The 26,948-nt window shown below is 44.1% G+C and overlaps 1 protein-coding gene across 9 annotated transcripts in view; it reads right to left on the bottom strand.

The window, feature by feature from the left end:
- TNS3 (tensin 3) overlaps positions 1-26,948 on the bottom strand; it is a 420,724-nt gene that overhangs the window by 98,148 nt on the left and 295,628 nt on the right. For all 9 annotated transcript variants that reach the window (XM_053262003.1, XM_053262000.1, XM_053262001.1 and 6 more), the window contains one exon: positions 13,022-14,284. In XM_053262003.1, coding sequence (XP_053117978.1) covers positions 13,022-14,284 — 1,263 coding nt within the window. The remainder of the gene's footprint in view (positions 1-13,021; positions 14,285-26,948) is intronic.

The raw sequence follows: 26,948 nt of genomic DNA, 5'->3' as shown, positions 1-26,948 counted from the left end.
GCACAGTACCTCCAGTGACTGTTGCTGGTGTCTATCTTATGTTTCTTTTTAGATTGTGAGCCCTTTGGGGGACAGGGATCCATTTTGTTTATCTTATTTATTTGTTATTTCTCTATGTGAACCACCCTGAGCCATTTTTGGAAGGACAGTATAGAAATCAAACAAACAAACAAACAAACAAATAAATGTCAGCTGTTCTTCCCCTACCATGAAGGATTCCTGAAGTCCACATTGACTCATGAGTGCTGTGTTTTAAATACTGAGCGCACTGAGTACATCTGATAAGTCTCAAGTACACCAGTCTGTGTGGTAGGCCTTTGTGCAGTCTTCAAGAAGTTAGAGAATTCTTTGGCCCTAGGAACTAGCCTAAAAATTTAGGAGCCAGATTGCCTTCTGCTCCAGTGGGGGTAGACTCAGTGCTCATTCCCGGCAATGTCCTCCACTCCATGGTAGGGTGGGTTCACCACTTGCCCCAAGCAATGCCCTCTACTCCATGGAGCAGGGGTGCAGACTTGCCACCTTGCTTCTCATGGCAGGCGAAGGTCTGACAGGGGGAGGAGGAGGGGGCAACCCACCCCTATTTTGTTTGCTCCCTCCTCCTGGCTGCAGCACTTCATCATCTGCCTGAGCCAGACAGACGTGAACAGGAGGAGAAGCAAGCAAGCTAGGCTAGGCTAGGCTAGGGCAGGTAACTCTCTCCTCCTCCAGGTCATGTCTGTCTAACTCAGGAAGGCAATGGACCGACATGACCAGGAGGAGGCGGGGCAAGCTGCACCCACCTTGCTTGCTCACTCCTTCTTCCTTGTCTGCCTAAAATGCCACACTTAAATTTCCAGGCACTGTGGTGAGCTGGTGCCTGGGAATGGTCTAACATTGCTTTATTGGATCCTTTCTCAGGATGGCGTGCTAGTTGATGCACAGTCAGATGGTGTCGGGAGAGACCAGTTCAGATCCTGGCTCTACTCTGAGATTTGCTGGGTCACTCACTCTCAACCAAATCCACCACACAAGGTTGCTGTGAAGACAAAACTCACTGAACAGTCTTAAGACAATTCCTCGCTCTCTCAGCCTAATCTACCTCATAGCATTCTGTGAAAATATATAGGAGCACTCCATGTCCTCCTGAGATATAAATATGGTTATCCGGATACTATATGTGGTATTTATGAACATGAAGATTCTAACCATAAAAGAAAAGTGAAACAGCTGAAGAAGAAACTATGAAAACTGAAATTTCTGAATGAAAATCTGAAGCTTTGGAATTTTGTTTCTCTTTACAAAATCTTTCATTTTCTTACTTTTCTTGACATTTTAACCCCATGTCTGTTTCCTTTTTTTTTTTTTTTTAACGAACTATCACATTTTAAGCCTCTACTGAGTTCAAGGTGATGCACATAGCAATGTGGGAATCTGAACTCTGGTTTCTGCATGTCAGAAGTCAAACATTATCCACTACACATACCACACTAGCTGAACTATGCAGCATAAGGCAAATAATCTTATGGGGAAACAAATGCTACACAAGCCCTAACCATGTCATAGTGCAAAACCGCTCCATTTCCAGGCTATTTTAATAGCAGCAGTTTCCAAGGCTGAAGGCACAGATTATCCTTAGCAATGGTGGTCCTTTTCATGGGTAAAAAGATAGTTATTTGATAACTGATCTTGACCAGAAATATACATAGTGGTAAGGCTTTACGTTATATTACAATTACCGTTATAGCTGGAGAGTTGAATCATGTTAAAGACAAAATCTTTGTTTTAGAAAGCTCTGTATAGGACTGCCAACTTTTCAAATGGACTCTGCAGCTTGATCCTGCAGAACTTGATGGTAGAGATGTGCCGAAATGCAATTCAGCATCCGAATCACACATCCCTTTAAAAATGAGGGCTTACACAACCCCTTTATAGTGGACGAGAGAAGGTCCATACCTGCTCCTCCTCTGATCACCACCATTGCCATAACCATGCTGACCATGAAAATGGCCTCCAAGCATGCGCGGAGGCCATGAGTGCACCGGTGTCATGCAGGGGCAGATGGGAGATGCCTTGCTGGTGCATGGGCATAGCTCGGGGGTGGGGGTACTGGGATTACATCAATGGTGGCGATCGGAGGAGGAGCAGGTACGGACTTGCTCTCCTCCACTTTAAAGGGGCTGTGTAAGCCCTCATTTTTAAAGGGATGTGCCCGCGATTCAGAAACCGAATTGCATTTTGGCACATCCCTACTTGATGGTGACAATGTATACCTCCACATTATGAAAAGCTTCACTTGCTCACTGCTGCAAATCAAGCTGCTGTCAAAAACACTGCTCTGGGGGCCAGGTGAAAAGCTGGCAATCCTGCTTCTAGAAGTTGATTTTTTGTCAAAGAAATTATCTGCCATCATCTTGGGGGTGGGAGGGAGGGATGGCTTTCACAGGCCATATCCAGCAGACTCTTGCTTATCTTATCACAAAAGTAAAGCTTTTGTGCCCCCAGGGTAGTTTGTCCCCTTTTCTCTTCCTCTCTGCACCCCTAGTCAACTTGCATATTCTTAGGTGTCACTCTGTTCTCCAGAGAGTGTGCCAGGTGCTAGATGTGCATTTTGCTGAACAAGCTGACCCTTTTGTGGTTGGTCAGGCTCCATGTCCATATTGGCCAAGGCATTACATATAAAAACCCAAGAAGAAATGTAGTGTCAAGATGCAGAATTTCTCTCACATTTTTTGGAAATAGTTTTGTTTTCCCAACTGTCAGCAATTCCCCCAGTTAAAATTGGGCTTGGTAAAATTACTTCAGAAATTGGATTTGTCCCACAGGCTATCTTTCTAGCCAATATGGCATTAGTTCTTAGTAAATCATTGCTCCTCCACCCGCTTTCATACTACTCCTACTGGACTAGTAGGTCAAAATAATGGAATGATACAGCCTGAAATTCCTTAGAATACTTTTTTTTTTTAGAACCACCTAAAGGGATGCTGAAATGTATCTCTTCTCTTTTATACTGAAAGCAGGATGGAGTGACAGCTGTAATTCAGTGGGAAATTCACTTCCTTCCAGATCCCTTAACCTTGTTTCCTCTTAAGGTTGAGCAGCTGTATGCTCTGTTTTCTCAGATGTTTGTTAAATTGTTCAACCAACATGAGCATGTTTTGTGTATATTTTGACATTTCTATCTTACGAGTATAGCCAAGACAGACCAGTGTTTCAAAATAGTTTTTCCTTTTCTTACCAGATAGCAGTTTATGGACTGTGTTTCTGGGCAGCCAACAACTGAATCTCTCTTTAACTTTAGTAAGGATACCCCAGCACAAACTTATATGCACATTCTATAAAGTAAGAAGGGTACATCTGTGTAAAATGGGGGTGCATATTCTTTTTAAACTACTCAGTTCAACCATAACTGGGACAAGATCAGGGCTCTGCTCTGAGTATTTTACTACTTCTCCTACTACTATTTCTATTGTTAAATCACTTTCCCATTAGAATATACACAAAGCAGCTTACAAAAAAAATACAATTAGTTAAAATAATATAAAGTAACACACTCCAAAAGCTTAAAACATCAACATTTAAAAGATCAAACACCCAATGTTATTCATGTGCACATCACACATGTATTTTGTATTGTGCTAATCATGCCCATAAGAACCAAAATGACAATTAGTCAATCAATCAATCAATCAATCAATCAGAATTAGAGCTTTTCAATTAAAAGCCGACAAAAGCTTGGCCTCTCTTGGAATGAATGCAAATTATTTCCTACTTTGCTAAGCCTGTAGATGCTTTAACTACTTCCTAACACTAGATTTCGTGAGAGATGGGTCTCTGTTAGGGTTGGAGATGGAGTTCCAGTGCATTGACATTTTGCACCAATTATCCTAATGACCACTAGGGGTATTAGTAGTTAATGAGGGTCTCCTCCTTACCTGTACTTGCTTGCCTCTATTCTATGACCCTTGCCTTTACTCTTCAGCTACTTCCTGTAGTGAATCAGTCCTCTTCCTTTCCTTCTAGAGAGAAGATGGAAACCTCTCTCTCCCTAGCTCGTCATTATGTAGCTGATAGATAGGATAAGTCTTTCCTATCCCAGATGTAAGGTAAAGTGTGCTGTCGAGCCTGTGTTGACTCCTGACAATCACAGAGCCCTGTGGTTGTCTTTGGTAGAATACAGGAGGGGTTTACCACTGTCATTCCCCGTGCAGTATGAAATGATGCCTTTCAGCATCTTCCTATATTGCTGCTGCCCGAGTCAAGTCATTTCCCTGCTGCGCCTTTAGGTGGCTATCCCTTAACTAGTTTATTGGTGAAGTACATCCCAGATGTACTTCACCAATAAACAAGTTAAGTAACTTATAATCTACAGTGATTTCCATGCATGTTTTTTGAAATAGTTGCAACAACTAAACTCGGCACTCTGTAACTGGAGTGGTAGCTTCCTTGGTGCTTTGCTAAATAACCACAAACCCCAACAGTTAGTAGCTGCCAAAAGTTACTAGCTTGCAAGCTTCTCTCCTTAGTAACAACTCTGCTCTCTAGGGGCAAACTAACTATGGTGATCAAGGAAGACAAGAGTCAAAACACCCCCTAAGTAGAAAGGAAGCTAATATTGCTTCTGCCTAGCAGCCATCAGTTCCCCTTCCATTCTGAATGGAGTAATTGGACAGTCTCTGATCCTTGGGAGCAAAGCTGGTTTGTTGCCTGTGGATAAAAGAAAATAGCAGAGTTGCTTCTTGGGGGGGGGGGGAATGCCAACACCCACCTGTTAGTGGTTCAAGAGCATGTCTTCCCACAAAATTTAAGCTGCTTAACAGTAAGTAACACTGGCTTGAAGATATTGATCCAGAGATGTGGGGACAATGGAGCAAGGAGGATGAGCGTCCCTCGGCCGCCAGAGTCTGGGGGTGGGGGCACCAAGGCACCCCTTTGCCCAGGGCACCCCCTTGCTACAAACACTCCTGCACTCAGCCAGTGAGCTGGGAGTGCAAGGCATGCCTTTCTCCTTCGAAGCCAGTGTTTCATTGGCTTGAGGCTTTTTCCCCTGCCTCACTTGCAAGAAGGTAGAGAAAGGAGCTCCCAGTCACTGATTTAGTGAACTGCTGGCTGGGGAAACTCTGTGACAGGGCTGAATGGCCCTGTCCTGGCACTGACCATGACCCCTGCATCTTACATGGCCACAGGGAGCATGGCTGGGCACACACAAGCTAAAACACTCAAGGGAGCTGCCAGTAGGACCTTGTCCCCTGGCAAGCTCCCTATCATCACAGAAGGATCACATCTGCATCTCACCCTTCCTCCAAGGAGCTCAGATCTCAATTTATCTCGGCAACCATTCTGTGAGGTAAGTTAGGCTGAAAGACTTTGCCCAAGGTCATCCAATGAGCTTCATGGATAAGTGGGACTTTGAAGGTAGGTCTTTCATATGCAGACCCTTAGCTACACCACTGAAATGTCATTAACTACTATGGCTATTGAGTAAGGACATACCAAAACTACAAACCTGTCTCACTCTTATGCAACTTTAATGGCTTCCCACACAAAATCCTTAAAAAAAAAAAAAAAAACGTTTTCAGCCCTTTTTCTTTTGCTGTATGAACTGCACTTTTTATTGAAAAATGGTATATTAAATATTCTTAATAGTAATCATCCTGGCAATGTAGTTTGGCAATGTGCCAATAATTCCATTAGAATTCAATACACTTTCACATTTTCCTGTCAACTGTGCAGAAGGATAAGAAAACAGTGCTTAAATAATTTATTTACTTATTTTTCCCCATTTTTATCCCATTCTTCATCCAAAATACCCCAAGATAGCTAATAGCAGGAGATAAAAACAATACAATAAAACTACCATAAACCTGTAACCAAGGACAGTAAAATCAGAAAATGCAGAAATCACCAGAAAACAGCCAGTTTACTACAAGGGCGGGCACCCTACCACTACAAATATTTATATGCCACTGTTCAACAAAAGTTCTTCAAGTATTTTCAGGGTTTCTCAACCTTGGGCCCCCAGTTGTTGTTGGACTACAACTCCCATCATCCCCAGACATGGCCTTTGTGGTTGAGGATGATGGGAGTTGTAGTCCAACAACATCTGGGGGCCCAAGGTTAAGAAACCCTGACACAGAATAATAAGTAAGTAATAAAGATGGCTTCCTGTCCCAAAAGGACTCACAATCCAATCACCCTCAATCTATCACCCAAGGCCTGGTGAAACAAATGAGGTTGTAGGGCCCTTTAAGCATTAAGAAAGGAGGGGCCTCATGAATCTCCCATGATGAAGATTTCCAGAGGTGAGGGGCTGCCACAGAGAAGGCTGTGTCCTCAACTTCCTGTATGCACACCAACTGAGCCTCAGTCAGAGAAGGCACATAGAAAAACTAAATTTTATTCACTGTCCATATGCTCACGTTGTTTAATGTTGTTTAATGTAGATTTATTTATGTGAACTGCAGTTAACGTTGAACAGCATTTGTAATTTTGCTGTTTAACACTATATGTTGGAAACTGTAATGACCCTGGAGGCTAGTCAATAAAATATTTTATCTGTCACCCAAGTACCTCCATATATGTTGGGTTTTTAAAAAAAAAAATCAAACAAAATGAAATAGCTATATACAGCTGATTAAAACAATCTGGAACACCTACAGAGAACTTTGAGTAAGGGGGGTAAGACAAAACTTTGAAGATTATCCAGATCTTAGTGTCATAAATCCTGCTAGAGTTTATCAATTTCAAGAGGAGGAGGGGAGGTGGAGAGGGAAGAAAAATGATGTGTTGAGCTTTTCCAACCATTCCCCTTCTATTAAGTTCACTTTGAAAACAGCTTTGTAACATGATGAGAAACTGCTTCTTTATCTAAATACACTTTCCACAGCATAACACAAGTTTCCATGGAACTACTTGTGATGCTAGCTCCTGCACTGAAATAATTTGGGGTTTAATTATTTCATATCTATTAGCCTGCAGTCACTCATTATTTTGCACAGTTAAAGAGAGCAAAAGGGGTGGTTTTTTTCCACTTTGGAAACCAGTGTATCCCCCCCACTCTCAGTTTACAAAGAAAGTCTCACACATACACTGCAGATCTGTGTGCTACAATCTGGAGGTAATTTTAAAGAAAATGCAATATAATTAAAAAGCTGGCATTCAGCTGCTGCCATATAGCTTCAGATGAACTTATGCAGTTATTTTCACTTGATTCTAATACCAAGTGAATCAAAAGTTTTATCTACCTATTCTCTACACTTGGAGATAAATGGCATGACAGATCCAGAAGAATTTATAATCCTGGGCCTTTGTCTAGGAGAGGAGAGTTCTTGGGGTACTGGAGAGGAGAACTGGTTTTGTGGTGGTGAACATAAATTGTCCCCCTCTCTGTTCCATAGGGCCAGTTCTAATGATATAGCCCATGGCACACACAATTATGAAGGGCACACACTGAGCGCACACATGTCGTGATGTTCCTTTTTTGTGTGGGCAAGGAGGCTGTTCATCTGAATGGCTCCTATACACACCTTCCAGATACCTGTTTAAACAAGTATATGGAACATGTTTATGGGGTGATTTGGATGAACAGCCCCCAATGCAATAAAAGGATACATGGGAGGGCATTGGGATGTACGTGGAGGATGTCATGATGAGTGTGTTTTTGGCGCATCCTGTTCATAATTGCACATGCCAGAGGCTGAATAATGTGGTCTAGCTCATAATCTGTTCTGAATCAGGATGCCTCAGCAAACTTAGCAGAATCCAGTGCATACCAACACTCTGGAGACCCTCCTCAGCTGTTTGGTCCATGATGTGGTTGCACTAAGAAAGAGATCAGGGCCAAATCTTCCCTCTCCCATTGCCAACGGAGAGGCAAGAGAGATCTGTGGAGGGTCTGGTGGCTGTAGCAGTGGGGCTTGCTAACACTACATTTTGGAGAATGAAGATAACCTTTAGCTGTTCCACTCCCATGTCAAAGTGACCCACCCATGAAACCTACTGCCAACCAAGGCACACTATAGTCTCCTATTGTATAAGGACATGATTTGGTAGCATCCTTCATTCTTTAAAAATTGCAGGTGCAGTCCATACTTACATGTGTGTATCGCCACCACTGCACCCAATATAGCCCTTTCCCCTCTTAATATATAAATAAATAATTATAATAATTATATAAATTAAATAAATAATCCATCTTATTTATTTATTATTTCTCTATGTAAACTGCTTTGGAAACTTTTGTTGAAAAGCGGTATATAAATATTTGTTGTTGTTGTTGTTCCCTCCCCCTCCTTGAGCACATGAACCACAGCTCTGGGCCAAGAACAGAAGGCTAGGTTGCTTCCTATTTCTTTCTCCAACCCTTGCTCCAGCAGAAAAATGTATGTAAACTCATAGCTTTGCAGGAAACGAGGGCTCCATTTGGGCTTACAGTGATCCAGCCACATGCAGTAGCTGTGCATGCTCAGGGATGGATTGTTCCCATAAACAGTTTTAAAAATAATTTCAACAAATATAAATGCAAGCATAGATTTATTGACATAAACCAGGTATGGAGGTGTTATAATTCCAAATCTCAATTATTAACGTTTTCTTGCTCAAAATGCATATAGGAATGTGGATTACAAGGAGCTACCTATGGCATCTTGTAATGAAAATTATTTGTTGTATAAATCAGCATTATCACCAACTCTGTTTTCAAGTATGTATAGAAAGCCATATATATAAAAGCCATATGTATGGAAAGCCACAAAGTATATACATTTCAATGTCCAATTTCAGAAAGCTTTTAAAATCACACAATCTGCATTTGGCAAAACATTTTAGTGTGGACACTGCTTGGATCTTGGCCCACAACCGAAGGCCAAACTATAAGTTATTTGGAGTTCTTTGCAACTTTCCCTCAGTGTTGTTCTTTTTTATATCAATAAATAGGAGGCTGCAACTGGGAGCACAGCAGGAGGTTGTGCGTGTGCTTAACCCTTTCCCTGCTAAAACTACTTGTTTTCCCCACAAGGGGAAACTATACAAGGGTCTGTATCAGTGATTTCTCTAAGTTTCTTCATCTGCGTGCAAAATGAGTTTTGTTCTGGGTGGCAGTATCAAGGCAATGAATGTGCATGTGCATTCAGAGTGGAGCCTTTCTGATTCAATCTGAGCGGGATCTAAAATTAATTGAGTGGACATTAAAAAAAATGTGAACAGTGCTCTGTATCCTTTCCTTGGCAGATAGAAAATCAGCTGGTCATGATTTTTTATTTTTTTTAAAGAGAGGTGCTGGTGGGAAAGGTGGTCAGGAAAGGGTTAAACCCTGCCCACCTTTCCTACTGTTCTGATAACAGCCTCAAGTATGGGTGCCAGCAGGGATTTTTCCAGGGTGTGTGTGTGTTATACATAGGAATCCTCTCTAATAAAACGCTTGGTGTCCGTCCGTGGACGGACACCAAGCGTGTGTTCGTGCCTCCCTTGACGGTTCTGGGCATGCGCGGAGCGCATGCCCAGAACAGGCCAGGGAGGCACGACCGCCAGCACCCGGCGGACATCTTGGGCGGCCAGAAAGGGCCGCCCAGAAGAAGCCGGGAAACAAGGAAAGAGGCAGCGGGGTAAGCTGGCCGAGGCGGCGGCGGCCAGAGGATGCAGCGCGGGGGGCCAGAGGAAGCCGGGCAGGGGGAAGAGGCAGCAAGGGAAGCCAGCCGAGGTGGTGGCGGAGCTGCCGCCGAGGCCTGGCGGCGCCGCCAAAGCCCGGTGGCGAGGACAATTTGGGGCCCTTGCCTGGCCGGAGAGACCGGCCGGGAATGTGAGCCGGGGGCGGCCCGGTTCGGACCGGCGGCGTGGCCATGGAGGCGGCCCACTTTCGACCACTAAATAAAGTTGCTGGGTGAGTGGTGGGTGGAGCACAAGTCTTCTGGGCAGGGGGGAGGGCAAGAGGGAGTGGGGGTGGGCCCGGAGCACTCACTAGCGCCGGAAAACGTCCATTGCAACAGTATGGGCAGCTAAGCACAGAGAGGAGCTCTGTTCGTGAGCTCCTCACTTCCTCTGTGCGAATTATGTTTTTGATTCACCCGACTGTCGCGGGCTGGAGCAGGTAAGGTGGGCTCCGGCAGCTGGGTGGCGATAGGCGGGGGCGGCCTTCTCATGGGCCATTTTGGCCCTTAATCAGTGGGGGGGAGCGGGGAAGGAGATTTTGGGAAGCTGGGAGGGCGAGAGGCGGGAAGGAAACAACATCTCCAGGAATAAAGGACAACAACAACAACAAAAAGGTCCTAGCGCCCGTTATTTAAACGGGCTTAAAACTACTAGTATACACATAAATATGTAAACTGCTCCATATAAATCCAGCTATGCATTGGAGGGTAGGGGGACTATTTCCCTTGCCCCCTCTGCAGATGTCCATGCTATTCACTAAACAAACTACTGGAGGAAATTTACACATCACTTAGGTAAGGAACATATGAATACAAATACGAATATGAAGCAGCATAACATCAAGTCAGACTATCGAGCTCAGGTCTGCACTGACTGGCAGTGAATCTCCATGGTTTCAGGCCGGGGTCTCACCCAGCCCCACCTAGAGACACCAAGGAATGAATCTGGGACCTTCTGCATGCAGAGCAGATGCTCTATCACTGAACTAAGGTCCATGCCTGCCCAACATTTTTCTTCCATTGAGAAGGTGGTTAATTCAAAGGGTTCAATTCATACATACTTGAGGCTTGATTTGAACGGGAATGAAAGTGTCTTATCTCTCTGTGCCGGAGCATTAGATTCCCTTAAGAAGAGGAGTGCCGAATTGCCACACCAGGCTGTGTAAACAAGCATGCATGGCCCTGGGCTGCAAAACATGTCTGCTGTGTGGGGAGGAGTTCTGTAATGGGCAGGGCTGCTTCATCCTCCCTTTCTTCAGGGCACTGGCAGGCTGTGGCAGAACAGCACTTTTTGCTTTGCCAGCTGCAACCTCTGTCTGTCCCTTCTTGCCTGGATCTTTGACTGGGTGTCCCAGTTCTAGCAGAGGGCTGGGAACTCTGCCAGCCTTTCATATGGAGTCAAGTAGAACTGTTGATTTTCATTTATAGCCTGTCCTATCTTGGATCAGAATTTCAAGCATGGCATCCCATTAAGATAGTCACCCAACTGACCCTTGTCCGCTCTTCTGAGTTAGTTATCCCAAGTGTTCTCCACTGCCTCTTAAGTGTGCTTAAAATTACTTTTATGCAGATATCAAGATGTGGATATTTTGAAAGAGAAAGGGGAGAGGGAGAGAGAGAGATATTCCTCAGTGATGCTAGGATAGCCAGAACAGCAGAACCAATGCCGGAAACAAAGTGCTCTGCAACTAAAACTATAACAGCATATCCAATGGGCTTCCTCTCATGGTGTTGCTATTCCAATGTGCCAAGGGGATAATAGCAGAGTACGCCAACATTTTTAGACACTTGTGCCTTCAGGGTTTCCTCACCTGCTAACTCTTCTTATGGATGCCCTGTCCAAGTCACAACAACAGTCAAAACACATTTGCAAGTGTTCTGCTCTGATCCTCAAAAGCTCAGGAATTGTTATAACAACACCCTAAAGGTTAAATAATAATGTCAACTACAGGAACACAAACCATCAGCAACGTGCAACAGAGTGATTTCAGTTCTGTTTTGAGTAAAGAAAGAGAACATAAACTAAGTTAGTGATGCCAACCCAGCCACTTTTACCCTATAATTTAGAGAACATGGATTTCCCTTTTGAAAAACGACACCAATCAGCAATTTGGGGTTACATGGGAAGATCTTTGGAATGTTAGTGAACAATTATGATTTATTCTAAGCAGCTCTAACCTCACAGGGCCAGTTCACATCCTTCCCCCATCAGCTGGTCTTTCCCCCATGATGCAGGAGCAGACATGTGTGCTTGCTCCACCACAGAAATAACAGAACATTACTTGCACAATCTCCCACACTATTTTGAGCTTGGGGGAAACAATAACATAACTTGTGACTGCATGAAATGTTTGCATCACACACAGAGGCTATTCACACGGACGGAAGAAACCGGGCAAAGGGAGGCTAATCCGTCTAGTTGCCGCCCCCCGCCCCCCATTGTGAATCACCATGGCATGGCTCTGCAGTGACTCATGAGGAGACCCCCGACTGGGAGGCTACAGAAAGCCTCCCAATGTCAGGGGGCTCCCCAGCATGCATTCTGGCGCTTCCAGGGACCAGGTGACCCTTGATCCCTGCCACCCCTACCGGCTCCATGATGGAGCTGGTAATCGTGTGGGCAGCCGATCCAGCTGCCCAGGGAGGCCTGAATGTTCGTGTGCTGGGAGAGCAGCCCGGTCTCCTCACCAAACACCCCATCTGGCTCTCCACACTGCTCGTGTGGAGAGCCTCACAATCTCCTGCTCCTTCACAATGGGAACAGAATAGTCCTGCCAGATAAGAACGGGAATCAGACTATAGTTACTGTAGCATGCCAAAGTTACAACTGCACCCAGGCTGATCACAGTGATATTGTCATCTTCACAGCTCTAGGAAGCTATTGTCTGAGCTCACTCACACCTCATGTACCAGTTCTCCCAGCCTGATTCCCAGAACTCAGATATATATTGTGACCACTCCAGCTGTAATTCTTCCCTGCTTGAAAATCAACCCCCACCCACCCTTCTCACACAGATCAACCCTCTCTTAGGGGAGGACCTGGCAGCAACAGCAGTAGAGTGAGGGAGTGAAATGCTAAGGAGACATATCTGACTGGTCAGCCAGTATCCCTGGAGTTGATTATCTATACAGGTTAATACATTTAATATGAGACGCACAGCTTGCTGGACTGAAATTACTCGCTACGTAGAGCAGAGGAAGTCAATTATTTTAGAAGATGAACCATTATTCAATTCTGTACCAGCATTCCAAAGACCTCTGAAAGGAGGCACCCACACATAGTCCATTTCTCAGTGACAACCTTTTAACAGATTCGTACTGTGAAATATCAAATGAAGTTCTTCAATTGCTGGGGGGGGGCACGCATACATTTCATTCATGCATTATTAAAAACAACTCACCCTGCTGGGGCAGATTTTTGTCGATGACCTCCGTTTTCCCATGGAATCTGGGGCTCATTCCATGTCCTCCCATGTCTATTTCAGGGCTGGCAAAGCCATTCAGCTGACTCGTGTCTCCAGCACTGGTGGCATTGATACGGGTAGGAATAGGCTCAAACGTCGGATCCAGTTCCAAAATTAACCTATTCAGCTGCTCAATCGACTGATCAATATCCAGAGTGGGGGAGGACGGCAAGCCCCCTGCATGGCTTCCTGGATTCAATCTCAGATCAAGATCATTTGCACCCTTCTCAGAGACTAATCTTGATTTAAAAACTTCAGGGCCCGGGGCTTCTGCAATGTTGTTAGAAAGGGGTACACTTCCCAGCCCCCTCTGTACAGCATCTCTGCTGCTTGATCCACGGGTGGGGGTATCTGGAATTCTTGCTGGGCTCTGCAGGTTCTCAACTGGACTCTGAACACCAAGCCTTACTTCATTCTCTGGAGAATAGATGTACTGGTGAGCAATGACCATTTGCTGTTGGCGCACCCAGGTCTGGGTTGAATAGCTACTGGGGCTGTAGGGCTGAGCCTGGGTGGAAACAGGAGGATTCCTTGTAAGTTGCTGAGATTGCTTTGGCTCAGTACTTCCAAAAGATCTCTCATACATGGGGTCGACTCCAATCCCTAGATCTGGGGCCAGAGTGCTATGGTGCTCCTCCCCAGTATTACTCCCAAAGCCATCCGACAGGAGGGAATTCTGACTGCTCTTATGGCAGTTGAAGTTCCCAAGGTGGTTGCAATGCTGCCCTTCAGAAGATGACAAAGTCCCAATGCTATCCACACTGTGTAGATCATGGTTGGGCATCTCATCATCCAGAATATCCGTTTCCCTGTCCTTATGCTTGGCATCTCCATTCACGTGAACTTGGGCTGGAACTATGTGGCGAGTCCCACTGTACTTGCTTTGGGCATCGGTCATATCCTTGAGTGGACTGATCGAGTTCTCTAGGCCAAAGCCACTAAGCAACTGGTCCAGCTCTTCCTTCTCTTGGAGGCTCAAGACTCTCTTGGTTCCTGCAGGGGGACGCTCTTCAGTCTTGTCTGTCCTTATTGAAGTAGTAGAGTGTCCTGAGTCACTGCTAACAGACAGGGTATGATCACTGTGGTCTGGGCTACTAGTCACAGCACCTTGGGCTCCGCTGGGGATGCTAGTATCAGAGGAGCTTTTCTTCCTCACCTTAGCATACAGGCTGCCATCAATGGGGCCCTGGGTGTGCAACACTGCAAAGAAATATAGGCAGATTGAGTGAGAAAATCCAGAGCATAATAGAGGTGAGAGAGACTATGTAACATAATAATAAAGAACTATTGGCAGTGCAATCATTTGCTATGCTAAACCTTATTATGAAAATCACACTTACTCACTTTCCTTAAAAGGTATTTATGTAACTCTACAGCACCTCCCATAAAATGCAGCAAGGCATTAAAAGGCTAAGGAGCTGAAGGGAATCCATTCAGAAAAGCAATTTTCCCCTTTGGCTGCAACTGCTCCACAGTAATTTAAATTTACAGAAACAAAGCAAATGGTTTCACAACCTACAACACCACATCTTCAGGAATAGGAGGAACATGTGTAGCAACATACTAAGGTCATCCTCAGGACCCTTTTAGCAGGGTAGGGAATGCACAGAGGAAAAGCAAGAGTGCCCTTACCTTCCCCACAAATGATCTGGATCTGTCTGTGGGACACACGGCTCACGCCCCGACACAAGCCATGCTGCTCTCGGTAGCACGACATACTGGAGGCCGGGAGAGCACAGCCCAGCCTCCAGATATCCCTAAAGGCACTGCACAAGGAGTGCAGTGCATTTAGGGATTCCCTCCCAACTGCCCGGCTTTGTGTCTGTTCAGGCTGCCTGCAGCCTGAGCTGACACTCGACACCTGGGTAGAAGGGCGTACTCACACCCTTCTACCCAGGTAAAAGCCTGGGTAAAAACCCTGGGCAACCCAGTGGGGAAGCACTAGGATCAGCCAGGATCCTGGCATTTTACATGAGCAGCCATATTCCAGTACCCCAGCAGGGCTACGCAAGCCTGGGTAGGGATGCTCATGTGAACAGCCTCACTGACTTAAGACCAGTATCTACCTTGCATCATTCATACCTGCCAGCTATCATTCTATCTGAGAGTTCAGAACCCTAAAGAGAGACTCCCCTATTAGGACGAAGGCTTCTGGAGGAAACAGCTTCTGCCCTTCCAGAGCTGCTGCACACCAATCACCAGCAGCACTGTTGCTATTAATGGCTGAGAGGAGAGGAGAAAAGGTATTTTCAGATGTTTTGTTTTTGATACTCAGGGTATGGCCAGCACAGGCAGAAGAAGTATCATTTCCTCTGGAGACACAGACATTAAGAAGTGTCAAGTTGTAAAGAAACAATTTGGCGCTCCTCAAGCTTCTCCCACGGAACTCCAAACTGGCTTGCAAAGCTGAACAACATCTGAGGCTACAGAACTATGCTATCAAGTTATACCTGTTTTAACCCAGTTTAAATGGTTTCCCACAAAAAATTCTGGGGACTAGAGTTTGTTTAAATAGATGATAACTATCAGAGTGAGGATACAGACACTCGAAGATGTGGTAGAAGTAGTTTGAACACACATAATCTATGAACAAATGCCTTGAAATGCAACAGTTCTGTGACAAAACCACAGAATGTGCCCCTCACAGAATTACAGTTCCCAGGATCCCCTGGAGAAACAGAACAATGCCTAATCCATTTTCAGATTAATATAGATATGCCTGAAAATATGAATCCTAGAAGTTCTTCTAAATGAACAATGGCATCAGATCTGTACTGTTTACATAGGTCAGAAAAGGCCAATCTTGAAAATCTTGAAACGATAACTCCAATCAAAACATATTAAAATATTTGTAGACAAATATTCCCAGGTTTCCGGTACAATTTAGAGTCAATCTTAACTAATAGAAAGGTTGCACTCTATTTTGCCTGGGGAGGATTGTTGCAGTTAACATTAAAGTACTCTTTACATGTAATTTTTGCTATTCAGACCTTATCTTTAAATTCCTCATACCTTATACAAACAGTGGCAAAAATAGGAAAGTTGGAGAACCCGCTGTTGAAGACAGAGTTGCAAAATGATGTAAATATGTGAAGGCAAATAAAGCTATATACAGTAAACTGTATGTTTGGAAGGCTACATAAAGGCTACATGATTTTGCATTGCACAGTTCAGAAACAAACTCCTTATTTCCTGACTGGGGAGGGGGGACCCCAGGGAGTCCAGACATATGCAGTAATTCCCATATATTTGGCTCCTGGGCTCTAGACAATTTTTCTAATGCATACAGTACATGGGAGTCCCAAATGGCTTGGGGAGAATCAACCACAGAATTTGATTTAGAGGTTGGGGCAAACATTTTTCATATTGCATGCATCACAAGTGCTTAACACACTTCACTGTGTCAGATTAACTGTAATATTTTGCCTTCACAGAATGGCTCCTGTAACAATTCCTACAAATACATATTGAGATTATATTTTGGCAGAATGAGACATACCTACTTTTAAAACAAAGTCCTTACAATGTGAACCACTTTGTGAACATTTTTTGTTGAAAAGCAGTATAGAAATAATAATAATTATTATTATATCCACACAGTGTGCTTAAAGATTATACTGTAAATTAGATCTATCCAGGAAGCTATCCAGATTGCAGAATAATTTCTGAGCAAGTTTGTGAGGTGTCTCATTCCAATAAAACCTTTTCATATGTATGTGGTTCATGTGAATTGCTTCAACCACCATCCCTTGGAACCAAATGTTATGTCCTAAAACAATGGTGGGAATATTTTTCCTTATAGCTCACCTTTAATTTAGGAGGAAAAAATGAAAAACATTTGAGGGGGAGGTTTTCTGCAATAACCTAGAACCCGGTATTGTACTTCTTGATTAAAGATACACACAGAAATATACAGAAAGGAGAGCTGATCTGGTGAGTGGTATTTGGTTCATGAAGATTTCAATTGGAATGTAATTTTAGTGGCCCACAGAGAATAGCTGTAAGAAAAGCCATCACAAACCAGAGTTTTAAAATATAAGCTTAGGGAAGGGGTTGAGGGGAGAGAAAACCTCAACCTATGGCTAAACCCCCATCCTTCATCAATTAGTTCCATGTGTACTAATAATAATCTACTGATTCACTCCACATGTACTACATCTGTTTAAATAGCATTTGGGCAAAATCCAGTCAGAGTTAAGCATTTTTGTGTCCTACTCATTACAATGCAAGGGAGACATAAGCATGTACTCCATGCTTTAAAAGGCTTAGAAGTGCTTACCTTTGTGCTGGATTCTGCATGATGACATTTATGTGACATACATTTCCAGTCATATTTTCTTGCTTTGTAATCAAGGAGGGCTCCAGGGGTGGGAAGGGGAGGCAAGTGCCCCAGAAAAGTGGTTTGCCCCTCACCCACCTCATTTTTGTTTCAGAAATCCAGTATGTGGGACACAGATCATCCACCCATAAATGTACCTCACGCTTTCTGTGTCCCCACCTCCATTTTTTTCTGGTGCCACCACTGTTTGTAATAGACTCCATCTGAATGCTTCATTTGCAGATATACCTTTCTATGGAACACAGCCAGGTATGTGTGCCGCATACCCCATAAGGAATATGGTTTCGTTTCAGCAGGATACATGGCTCATTGAGCAGAAATTTTATATTAAATCTGGAATTCTTGAGGAATCACATTTGCTAAGCAACCATTTGAGTGCAGATTTTTCATGAGGAACTAAGTATATCAACCTTTAAAGCTAGCCAAATCTTTCCTCAAGATAGTGGACAAAGGTTAGTTTGGCTCTTTTGCCATAGGCTGTTCAAGCCACTGTTAGACTATCTAATTTATCCTACTGACAGTACAGACAGTTTGAACAGCAAAATGTTAAAAATAAAAAGGAGTACCATGGCATTCCTGAGAAGTGTTTCTGAAAGTGCCAGGGCCTTATTCATATGAAGATGGTGGTCAGGGTGGCTGCTAGAATAAGTTTTTGGCTTAGGGAAGGGGAAAATAGCTCTTCAAGACTAGCCCGAATCATTTTGGTGTTTGAGGCAGATAATCCAAACAGCATTCTCCTCCTCATGGCATACAACAAAAATGTGCTATCCTTTCATAGCACCTGAAATGGGACCTTGCAGTTCCTACCACAGCTTAAAGGTTTCAGTTGTTATTTTAAAAGGACAGTCCGACCTTTAGAAAAACCAGATTCATTAAAGAGGGGCAAATATAATGTCCCAAAGACCCAGAAATGGCTTTATAGAGTTTCAGAAGCAGAAAAAGGACAGGTCTCTTCCCTGACAATTTTTTACAGTGGAGAGAACCACATCAGGGAGAGGTAAGGAGAACAGAAAGCAAGAGAGGAAAGAGAGGCAAAGGCAACAAGGGATTAATGTGAGTAAGTGGTATCACATGTACCTGTGCTTCATTTTCACCAGAGATGAGGACTAAGAAATTAAGCCTAAGGCTTCCCAAGAGAGATAAGTTTTGAGCCGGGATTAGAAGGAAGGATGATGAAAGCACAAACTATACCAGTCTTTTTGGAGAAATCTAACTTACTGGTAACACAAATCAATGAGTGTTTCTACAGATCCGCTGTTTCCACAGTTCATCCAACACAGTGGACACCATGCTGGACTCCAAGCCAGCACTTCAGGTTTGCTATCTCTTGATGCGACTCAGACCCGTGATTATGTCTCCTGATCACAGGGTGGAAAATCTGTGTAATGGATTTGTTTACTACAGTAACCATAGTTACATGTAAATATTATACTGCTTAAAATGGAAGAATCAAAGATTTTCCACTGAATGGTAAAACAAAATGTCAACTATATGGTAATTATTTTCTTTTGGTCAAACCTTGCCTTTTGATTGGTTTCCGTGTTGATTTCAAATGCTGCTTTGTTTAAAGTGCTGCCAAGATGCCAGTGTGGTTGAGAGTTGGATGTGAATCTAAGAGCCAAACTAGAAAATATGATGGAGATCTGTGATTAGATATCCTGTTCCTTTAAATTTTTGTTTAAAAAGCAGCCAATGGGCAATTTGGATCAGGATTGCAGTGCTGGGAGTAGGCTGGGTGGGGGTAACCCTTTCCTTTTGTGCCATTTTCCTCAGCTGAAAGCTTCCCCTGCAAAAACTATTTTGGGGGGGAAATTTCATCAGGGAAGTGGTGCTGGAGACAGGCTTAACCCTCCTCCGCAGTGCCACAATCTGGCCCATATGGGAGTCCCCTTATCACAGCTACAGGTGGACCTCGATATTTGCAGGGATTTCTTTCCACAGCTGTATCACAGATATGGAAACCGTGAATATCGGATCACTTAACCCTATGGTATCGCAAGGGTTAGGTGCCAAAGTGGCCGGGAATGGCCCCCAAACAGCCAAAAATCAGCTGATTTTCACAGGGGGAGCTTCTTATTTTGCTCTGCTGCTTCCCCCAAGTTGTGATTTGCCCCCCAAATGGCCAAAAATTGGCCAAAAATCACGGCTTCTTTCATCTTCTTTTTACGGGAGCCATTTTGTGGCTCTAATCCCTAAAATGGTGGCCGGAAATGACCTCCACGGACATTTCAGGTCACCTCCGACCCGTGGATGTGAGATGTCAACATTCCCCCCTCTTTTTTCATGTATGCCGAGGTTGGTGTCATTTTCCCGACCACGGATACGCAAAACTACGGATAACAAATCCATGAGTAAAGAGGTTTGCCTGTACTTTCCAATCATAGATCTCTGTTGTCTTGTCTAGTTGCACCCAAACAACAGAATGAAGATGAAGTTAAAAAGGAACACAGAGTTGATGGGATAGGAGGAGACCAATTGACATTACAAAAAAGAGAAAGATATGGGAAAATATCTTCAATTTAGTTAATTTTGAGAAGGAAGTTGACTTGATGGCCAGAGATTGTGACTTGATTGCCAGTCACAGCAGATAGCACAGCATACAGCAAGGCTGCCAAACCTTGGACCTCCAGCTGTTGCTGGACTACAGTTCCCATCAGCTCTCACTACTGGTGACTGTGGCTGGGGATGATGAGAGTTGTAGTCCAATATCTGCAGGAGGGCCAAAGTTGTGCAGCTATGGCATAAAGGGGAAAACTGAAGTAAAGGGTGAACTGCGCAACAAGACATGATCTTGAATAGAGCAAGAGAAAAGTAACAGAATTACAATATTGAGAGCACACCTATGGCACCTTAGAGCGAAACAGATTTATTATGGCATAAACAGAGTAGTTCTAACCTATCAGAAGCATCTGGTGATGCAGAATCGATAAGTGACACTATATATCTACTATGGGTTATCAGGCTTTGAGAAATTTTCTTTGGAACTATGAGTCAGCTTTCTTTGGAACTAGGAATCAAACATTTAGGAGCCAGACAATGGACACTTGACAAAATTACTGGACTTTGTGACAGGCATTGTGAAGTGGGGAGGTAAATGGGCTTCTCTTTATCCTCTTGAGAAGTGGCATACATAGAACAGAAATAGGGCTGCCTGGACAAATAAAGATCTTATTAAATAATTCTGCCTCTGAATATTGGCCTAGGCATTACAGTTAAATTGCTAGGTGCCACGGCTCTCTGGCGCCTGGGATTTGTCAAACCTTGAAAGGCATTCCTTTTTTTATTCTGCCCGTCCTTCAATGAACACCACACAATGACACAACCTTCCTCCTGCAAAGCATGATTCTTTTTACATATCAGACCATGCAGGGCTGGTTTTACTCAGGTGCCCTTGGTAACACTACAACAGGGAGATCCCTATACATGTGCCACTCCCAGAACAGGTACTTGCTGCACACTAGCAACTCATGCCCCTGGCAGTAGTGGCACTGGCAAGTCACTGCTACACAACAGGCTGAGCACCCAATAAAATGTGTTTAAACAGTACTTTCCTCAAAACGTCCTATCATCATATGTAAAGACTTCCTTATAGCCTGCAAAAAAGACAAGCAACACTTGAACAGCTCCTAGACAGCCATGAGAAAGATTCACAGCTGCAGGGCACGGTAATGCTCTTACCTCACCACATTGCCACAGGCAACAATGACCAGCTTCCCATAGTTAAAATTGCCACAGGGTGAGCTTTTAAGCAGTCACCACAGGGCACATATGCATATAGATCTACCCATCTTCTTTGGGTGGAGAGATTTCCTCCCACAGGATTTCACTATGAAATGAGAAACAAGCCTAGGGATGGATGGAACAGCATGGGTTTGCTCTGAAAAACTTTGGAGAGTGTGGAATGGGCTTATTCCACTTTGTCCAAACTGTGATCTGGATTATGCAATCTGGAACTGATTGCACAATCCTTTAAGCCATCCTCAAGGATAGCCAACATGGATAAGCCCCATTTGAAGGAAAGTAATGACACCCTCCCCCACCACCATATTGTAAGCCTCCAGACATACAAGGTAGGGAACTAGTGTGACCAGATGCCATCTTCTAACTTGCGTTGTGCCTGCTTCATATGGAATTTCTAGAAGGTGTTTGAACCCCTGGGTCTGGTTTTTGAAATCCTTCCTCCCAAATCTCAACGTGAATGGGAATTTCAGTTAGGGCAGAATTCTGCCCCATTCCTAACCAGTACTCACTACTAAAAACCCAAAGTACAATATACCAATAATATATAGTATTCCCTGTCTATCAAAACAAAATATTGTTTTGATAGACAAAATATACAACTGCAGGCAATAATTTCTTCACCTGACCTTTATAGAGCATTCCACTTAAAACGAGTCACTCCACCTACTTACTGAACTGTAAAGGGCTTACGTGGTTACTCAGGAATCCAAGCCCCCTTTTTAACTATACAGAGAAGGCCTTGTCCTATACAGTGCTGAGTATCTCAACACCATGAAAACAAACATAGCACCACTGAAGTCTACAAAAAGGTTCCTGTCCATTTTAATGAACTGCATTTCTCATTTTATATTGATTCAGCCTGCATCCGGATGCTGGGAGAATGGGCACATGGTATTTATTCCAATTTGTTCTACACCAGGAAAACACATAAACCTCTCATTTCTATTTTAAAGTTATGAATGTTTGGGTTCTGAAAAAGCATATAAGCTAAGCATTTTGCCTGCTTAGTGCCTGACTGCTTGTTCCTTTCTTAACTTGGAAAGTCTCCGTTATGAAGATGCTTCAAACACTGGTTTTTGCCATTTACATCACTCACCCACATCTTTAAAAGCCCAAGAGGACAGTCCCAGTTTGACCACAAATCGAGTGCTATAAAATAAGCTAATGAAGGCACAGAAGGAAGAGAGAAAGGAAGGAACATTCTTTTTTCTGGCAAATCAGCAGTGGATACACTAGCAAAGCAAGACTTCACTCTGATCACCTTAGCAAATATATTGGCACACTTAAAAGCTGAAATACCTCATGGTATTCTGAAGCTCAACCCTGCTCTCACTTTTTCCAAGGAAACCATCGTCTGCAAAAATGTTGCAGTAACACAGCTGTTAAACTCACACACACGAACCCCTCCCCCCCCCCAAAAAAACCCCTAACGGCAGAATGAAAAAATTGAAAGCAGTGCTGGAATTAATCGAGCTCAAGCTAAAAACAACCCTTTCCCTTCCTCTTAGGCTGAACTTTACACCAAAAAAGCACCACCAGCTCTTTCTTGAATGGCCCAGAGACCTGGCAACATTCCAGCCCTGAATCTGAACTGCAAACTAATTGGGATCAGGCACACACATATAATACACCTTCAATGTGGAGGCTGTGTGTGCATTTTTTTTCTCTGCAACCTAATGCACAGAAAGCAAATCCTGTTAAGAAAAGAAAGGCCTAAACAACAAAAAAAAAGGGGGGGGGACTCAAACCAAACACATACCATTTAGCTTCACTCCAAGACAATTCTGCTCAAGTGTCCTCTCTGAAATTCATGTAGCTGAATGTCAGTTTGAGAGAGTGAACACACACATCTGTCTCTCAGCTTTTCTGACCTATCCCACAGCTATCTCCTTTCCAGCCATTCAGTACTTGAGAAAGCATATTCAAAAAGGCCAACCAGCTAAGTAAACACATGCATTGTAGGCCCAGCAATGACAGTTCTGACCCAGTTCTCCCAAAACAGGAAAAAGGGGGGAACACGCACCTTGCAAACACGATCTGCATATGCTGTACCACCAGCTATCCTTTTCAAAAGACAAAGAGAGTCTAAGTGATTGGGGTATTTTCTCCCCCATGGGGTATTTTCTCCCCCGCCCCATGACAATAAATCTCTATCCTCAGGCAAACCTACCCAAGTCCAGGATTGCATTCCTTGCAAGGTTAAGCCTTTTTTCTTCCCAGTGTGTGTGTGTGTGTGTTTTCTAGTCTCCTGCCTTCTTTGATAAACACAAGTATCTATTCCTCACAAAGCACTGTATACATATCTACAGAGAGAGCGAGAGAGAGAGAGAGAGCAAGAGAACAAGAGAACACCTCCCTTTAATCTTAAGAAAATCCTATTTTACCTTTTTTTCTTCTTTAACTGCCGAAGCCACCACAGACTTGAGAAGCAACAAAACCACTGGCTTGTTTTAAAAAGAGCTTACTTATATTCCAGCAAATAGACCATGAAAGCAGCATTGAAAATGGTAAAAGTTTCTAACTTCATCGTTCTCACAACAGCAGCTGCTGAAGGTTACTCGTCTCACACTGGAGAAGCATGAAACTTTGGATTCAGCCAAAAAAGAAAAGAAAAAGCAGTGAAAATGTAAACATAAGGGAGGAGCCAGAGGGTGCAATCAGGTTCAATGAAATTTGAACCTTGCAGCTAAGGAACAGTGAAGCAGCACTATCCAAGAAGGTAATTCTGGCTACAGCTTTTCCATCTCTCCCTCTGCCCACTTCACTCAATTGACACAGAGCCCACCTCAAGTCCAGCCTCGATAAATGACATAGCTTTTTTTATTATCGTTTCCCAAAATCCATCAAGCAAAAATTTCCTCTGAATAGGCTGGACAGGAGGCTTGGCTCATCTAGTGCCTGCTAATTCACACTCGCTCTCTCGCACGCTCTCTCTCTCTCTCACACACACACACCCCTACCATTATGCAGAAAGATAAGGCTTTGCTGCTCAGAATTAACCCACACTCACATTTTTATTTGGCAGTGGCAGCAACTCCTGGAACATTTTCATACCTGGCTTTTATTCCTCCAGAATGAAGGTGTGAATCTCTTCCAGAATGAAGGTGTGCATTCACATACAGGCCAAATTTGCCCCAAAGTCCCTGCTAGCTATCAGGGAGCACTTCACACACAATTCGGGTTGTGCTAGAGTGTAGCCCAATTTATATCTGGGGTAAAAATATCCACTTTTTATGTCATTGGGCGGGGGGCAACTTCGAACTCCAGTAAAGCCTTGCAGAAAAATGAACTCACAGTAAAGCCTGTTGTCTGGGAAAGCTCCTGGTGAAACTCACCGCCCGGCCAGCCAAACACTGGCTCCTCCTCTTATCTCGAGTGTTGGTCCACAAAAATACACAGTTGGCTCCGACAAGTCATTACTTTCTAGTAGCAGCTGCCTCCACAACCACCAGAGTCCACCAGCCTTCACCTGAACTTCGTGATAAAACATTTGAGGCTCTGACAAGTATGTTACTACCAAATTTGCTGTGCTACCAAAAGGATTTCGTTTAGAGTCCGGATCATGACTTGTAACTAGAAAAGGCTAGCTGGCTGTTTGGCAGTGCCATATGGGATAACACAGTCTTTCCAAAAGCATCATAATGCAGGTTTATCAAGGTAAAGGACTGGTGACCTAGGACGTGGAGATTACTTGGCCATAATTGCCACAAAGAATGAAGAGAGTCAAGTAGGATTCACACTAGTGAACAAAACCTTGATTCACATCACGCATGGCATGGTGACTAGTTTCACTGACACAATCACTGCTCCCTCTAGGTGCACAACAGGAGGGTTGGTATATGCATGTGGTGCCCCTCAGGGCACTAGTTCAAGGCCTTTAGCTGATATTTCTCTCACACACAAACATAGTGTGGCGATTCTCACCATCGCCATGAGCAGGTGAGTGGGGAGAGGAAAGGCTCCAAAGAGTTTACCATCCCCACAGACGATCTAAGGATTGGTGGTGGGAGTACACTCTGTGCTCCCACACGGGCAGCCATGAACCATGGAGCAGGGCAGAGGGATCTGGGGCTGGAACTTGTTTCGGCCCCCAGGGATCCCACAATGCACCATGCAAGTGTGCAGTGCACTGTGGAGATCCCCCCAGCTTCAGCGCTGACTGAAAGCAGATGGTGCTGGCACCCTGTCAGGTAAATGGGGCTAAGGGAGCGTTTGCTCCCTTAACCAGGGGGCGTAACTATAATAGGGCAAGGGTAGACAGTTGTCTGGGGGCCCGCTGCCTTGGGGACCCCCCAGAGAAAAGTCACATGACTGACTCCCCCAGCCATGCACCCACCCGGGTTTCCTTCAGTTGTATTCATCCTCTGAAATTGATGTGAGTGTTAAGACCTGGAGCTATCCGAACAGCATGTCTTTCTCTAGTACCATTAAATGACTTGCATCGTCCACAATGTACAAAACCTTTTAAAAAATAATTTAGGATGATGCTCTATTGTGGCACATATGTCATACACACACACACACACATTTCACTATGCTTTTTGTTACCACTATTCAGCCTCATTTAAGATTTATTTACTTCATGAGCTAAGCTCAGGGGCGTAACTATAATAGGGCAAGGAGAGACAGTTGTCTGGGGGCCCACTGCCTTGGCAAGTCACATGATGGACTCCCCGAGCTGCGCACCCGCCCGGGCTTCCTTCAGTTGTAGTCATCCTCCAAAATTGATGTGAGTGTTAAGACCTGGAGCTACCAGAACAGCATGTCTTTCTCTAGCACCATTAAATGACTTGCATTGTCCACAATTTACAAAACCTTTTTAAAAAATTTATTGTGGCACATAGGTTATATATAGCCTCATTTAGGTTTTCTTTACTTCATGAGCTGAGCTTCAGTGGGGAGGGGCCATTTTAAAATCTTGTCTCTGGGCCCACTCCAACCTTGCTACACCCCTGCCCTTAACCTCATTTAAGAGGCGGGCTCCCTAGCCACGTTTGTCACTGAGGCACCACTGGGAGCCACTCGGCTCCTGCCGTTTCTCAGAGGCAGCCAAGCCCAGGCTGGGCTGCTCATGAGAACAGCCTTGGTATCTCTTCAGGTTTGATGGGGAAAGCATTGAAACCATCAGTTCATAGTTTCAGTAACACACAGCTCATTTGGAAAGGGAACAGTTCTGTAGAATTTAAGAAAAGTCAGGAGGAAAAACATTTACAAAGACCAGAACTAAAACAGGAGATAGGAAGTTGTGTTGCAGCCAATGAAGAAAGTCCAATAATAGAGAGGTCTGCTGTTGTGGCCAGGGGGACCATACAGAGAGCAGAGGAGAAGGGAAAGTAAAGAAGATACTTTGTAAGTAATAAAATGTAGGAACGGAGGCTTCAGGGACAGCCAGTTATTAAACCTAATTAAAAAAGCAGGCAACTCCTATGCTGGCCAGCTGATAATATTTATAGCATAAGTAGCCAGTCAGATTGGAGTACTATAGGACAAGCTGCTTGGCTGCAATTGGTTCTTTTTTCCTTACTACCTTAAGAATGCTTTGCCTGCCTAGCTATGAGGGTTGCTGAAGGTGTAGACCCAGGATTCTAGTTCAATCCCTGTAGGATACACTAATCCTACTGCCAAGATTTGATTCTACCGCAGTCTAGTCTCCCTTACTCACGCTGGCTGACATCCAACAGACACAGCATCAACATGCTGCACTAGCGCAAGGATGTTCTGAAAGCTAGTGCCACTAAGTTGGGAGCCTGCATTCCAGACTAGTGTTGTGCTGGAGGAACCTGT

This window comes from Hemicordylus capensis, chromosome 6 (genome assembly GCF_027244095.1).
Source record: "Hemicordylus capensis ecotype Gifberg chromosome 6, rHemCap1.1.pri, whole genome shotgun sequence".
NCBI lineage: Eukaryota > Metazoa > Chordata > Lepidosauria > Squamata > Cordylidae > Hemicordylus > Hemicordylus capensis.
The sequence above is the reverse complement of the archived record's forward strand: the minus strand, read 5'-3'. Positions and strand labels throughout refer to the sequence as shown.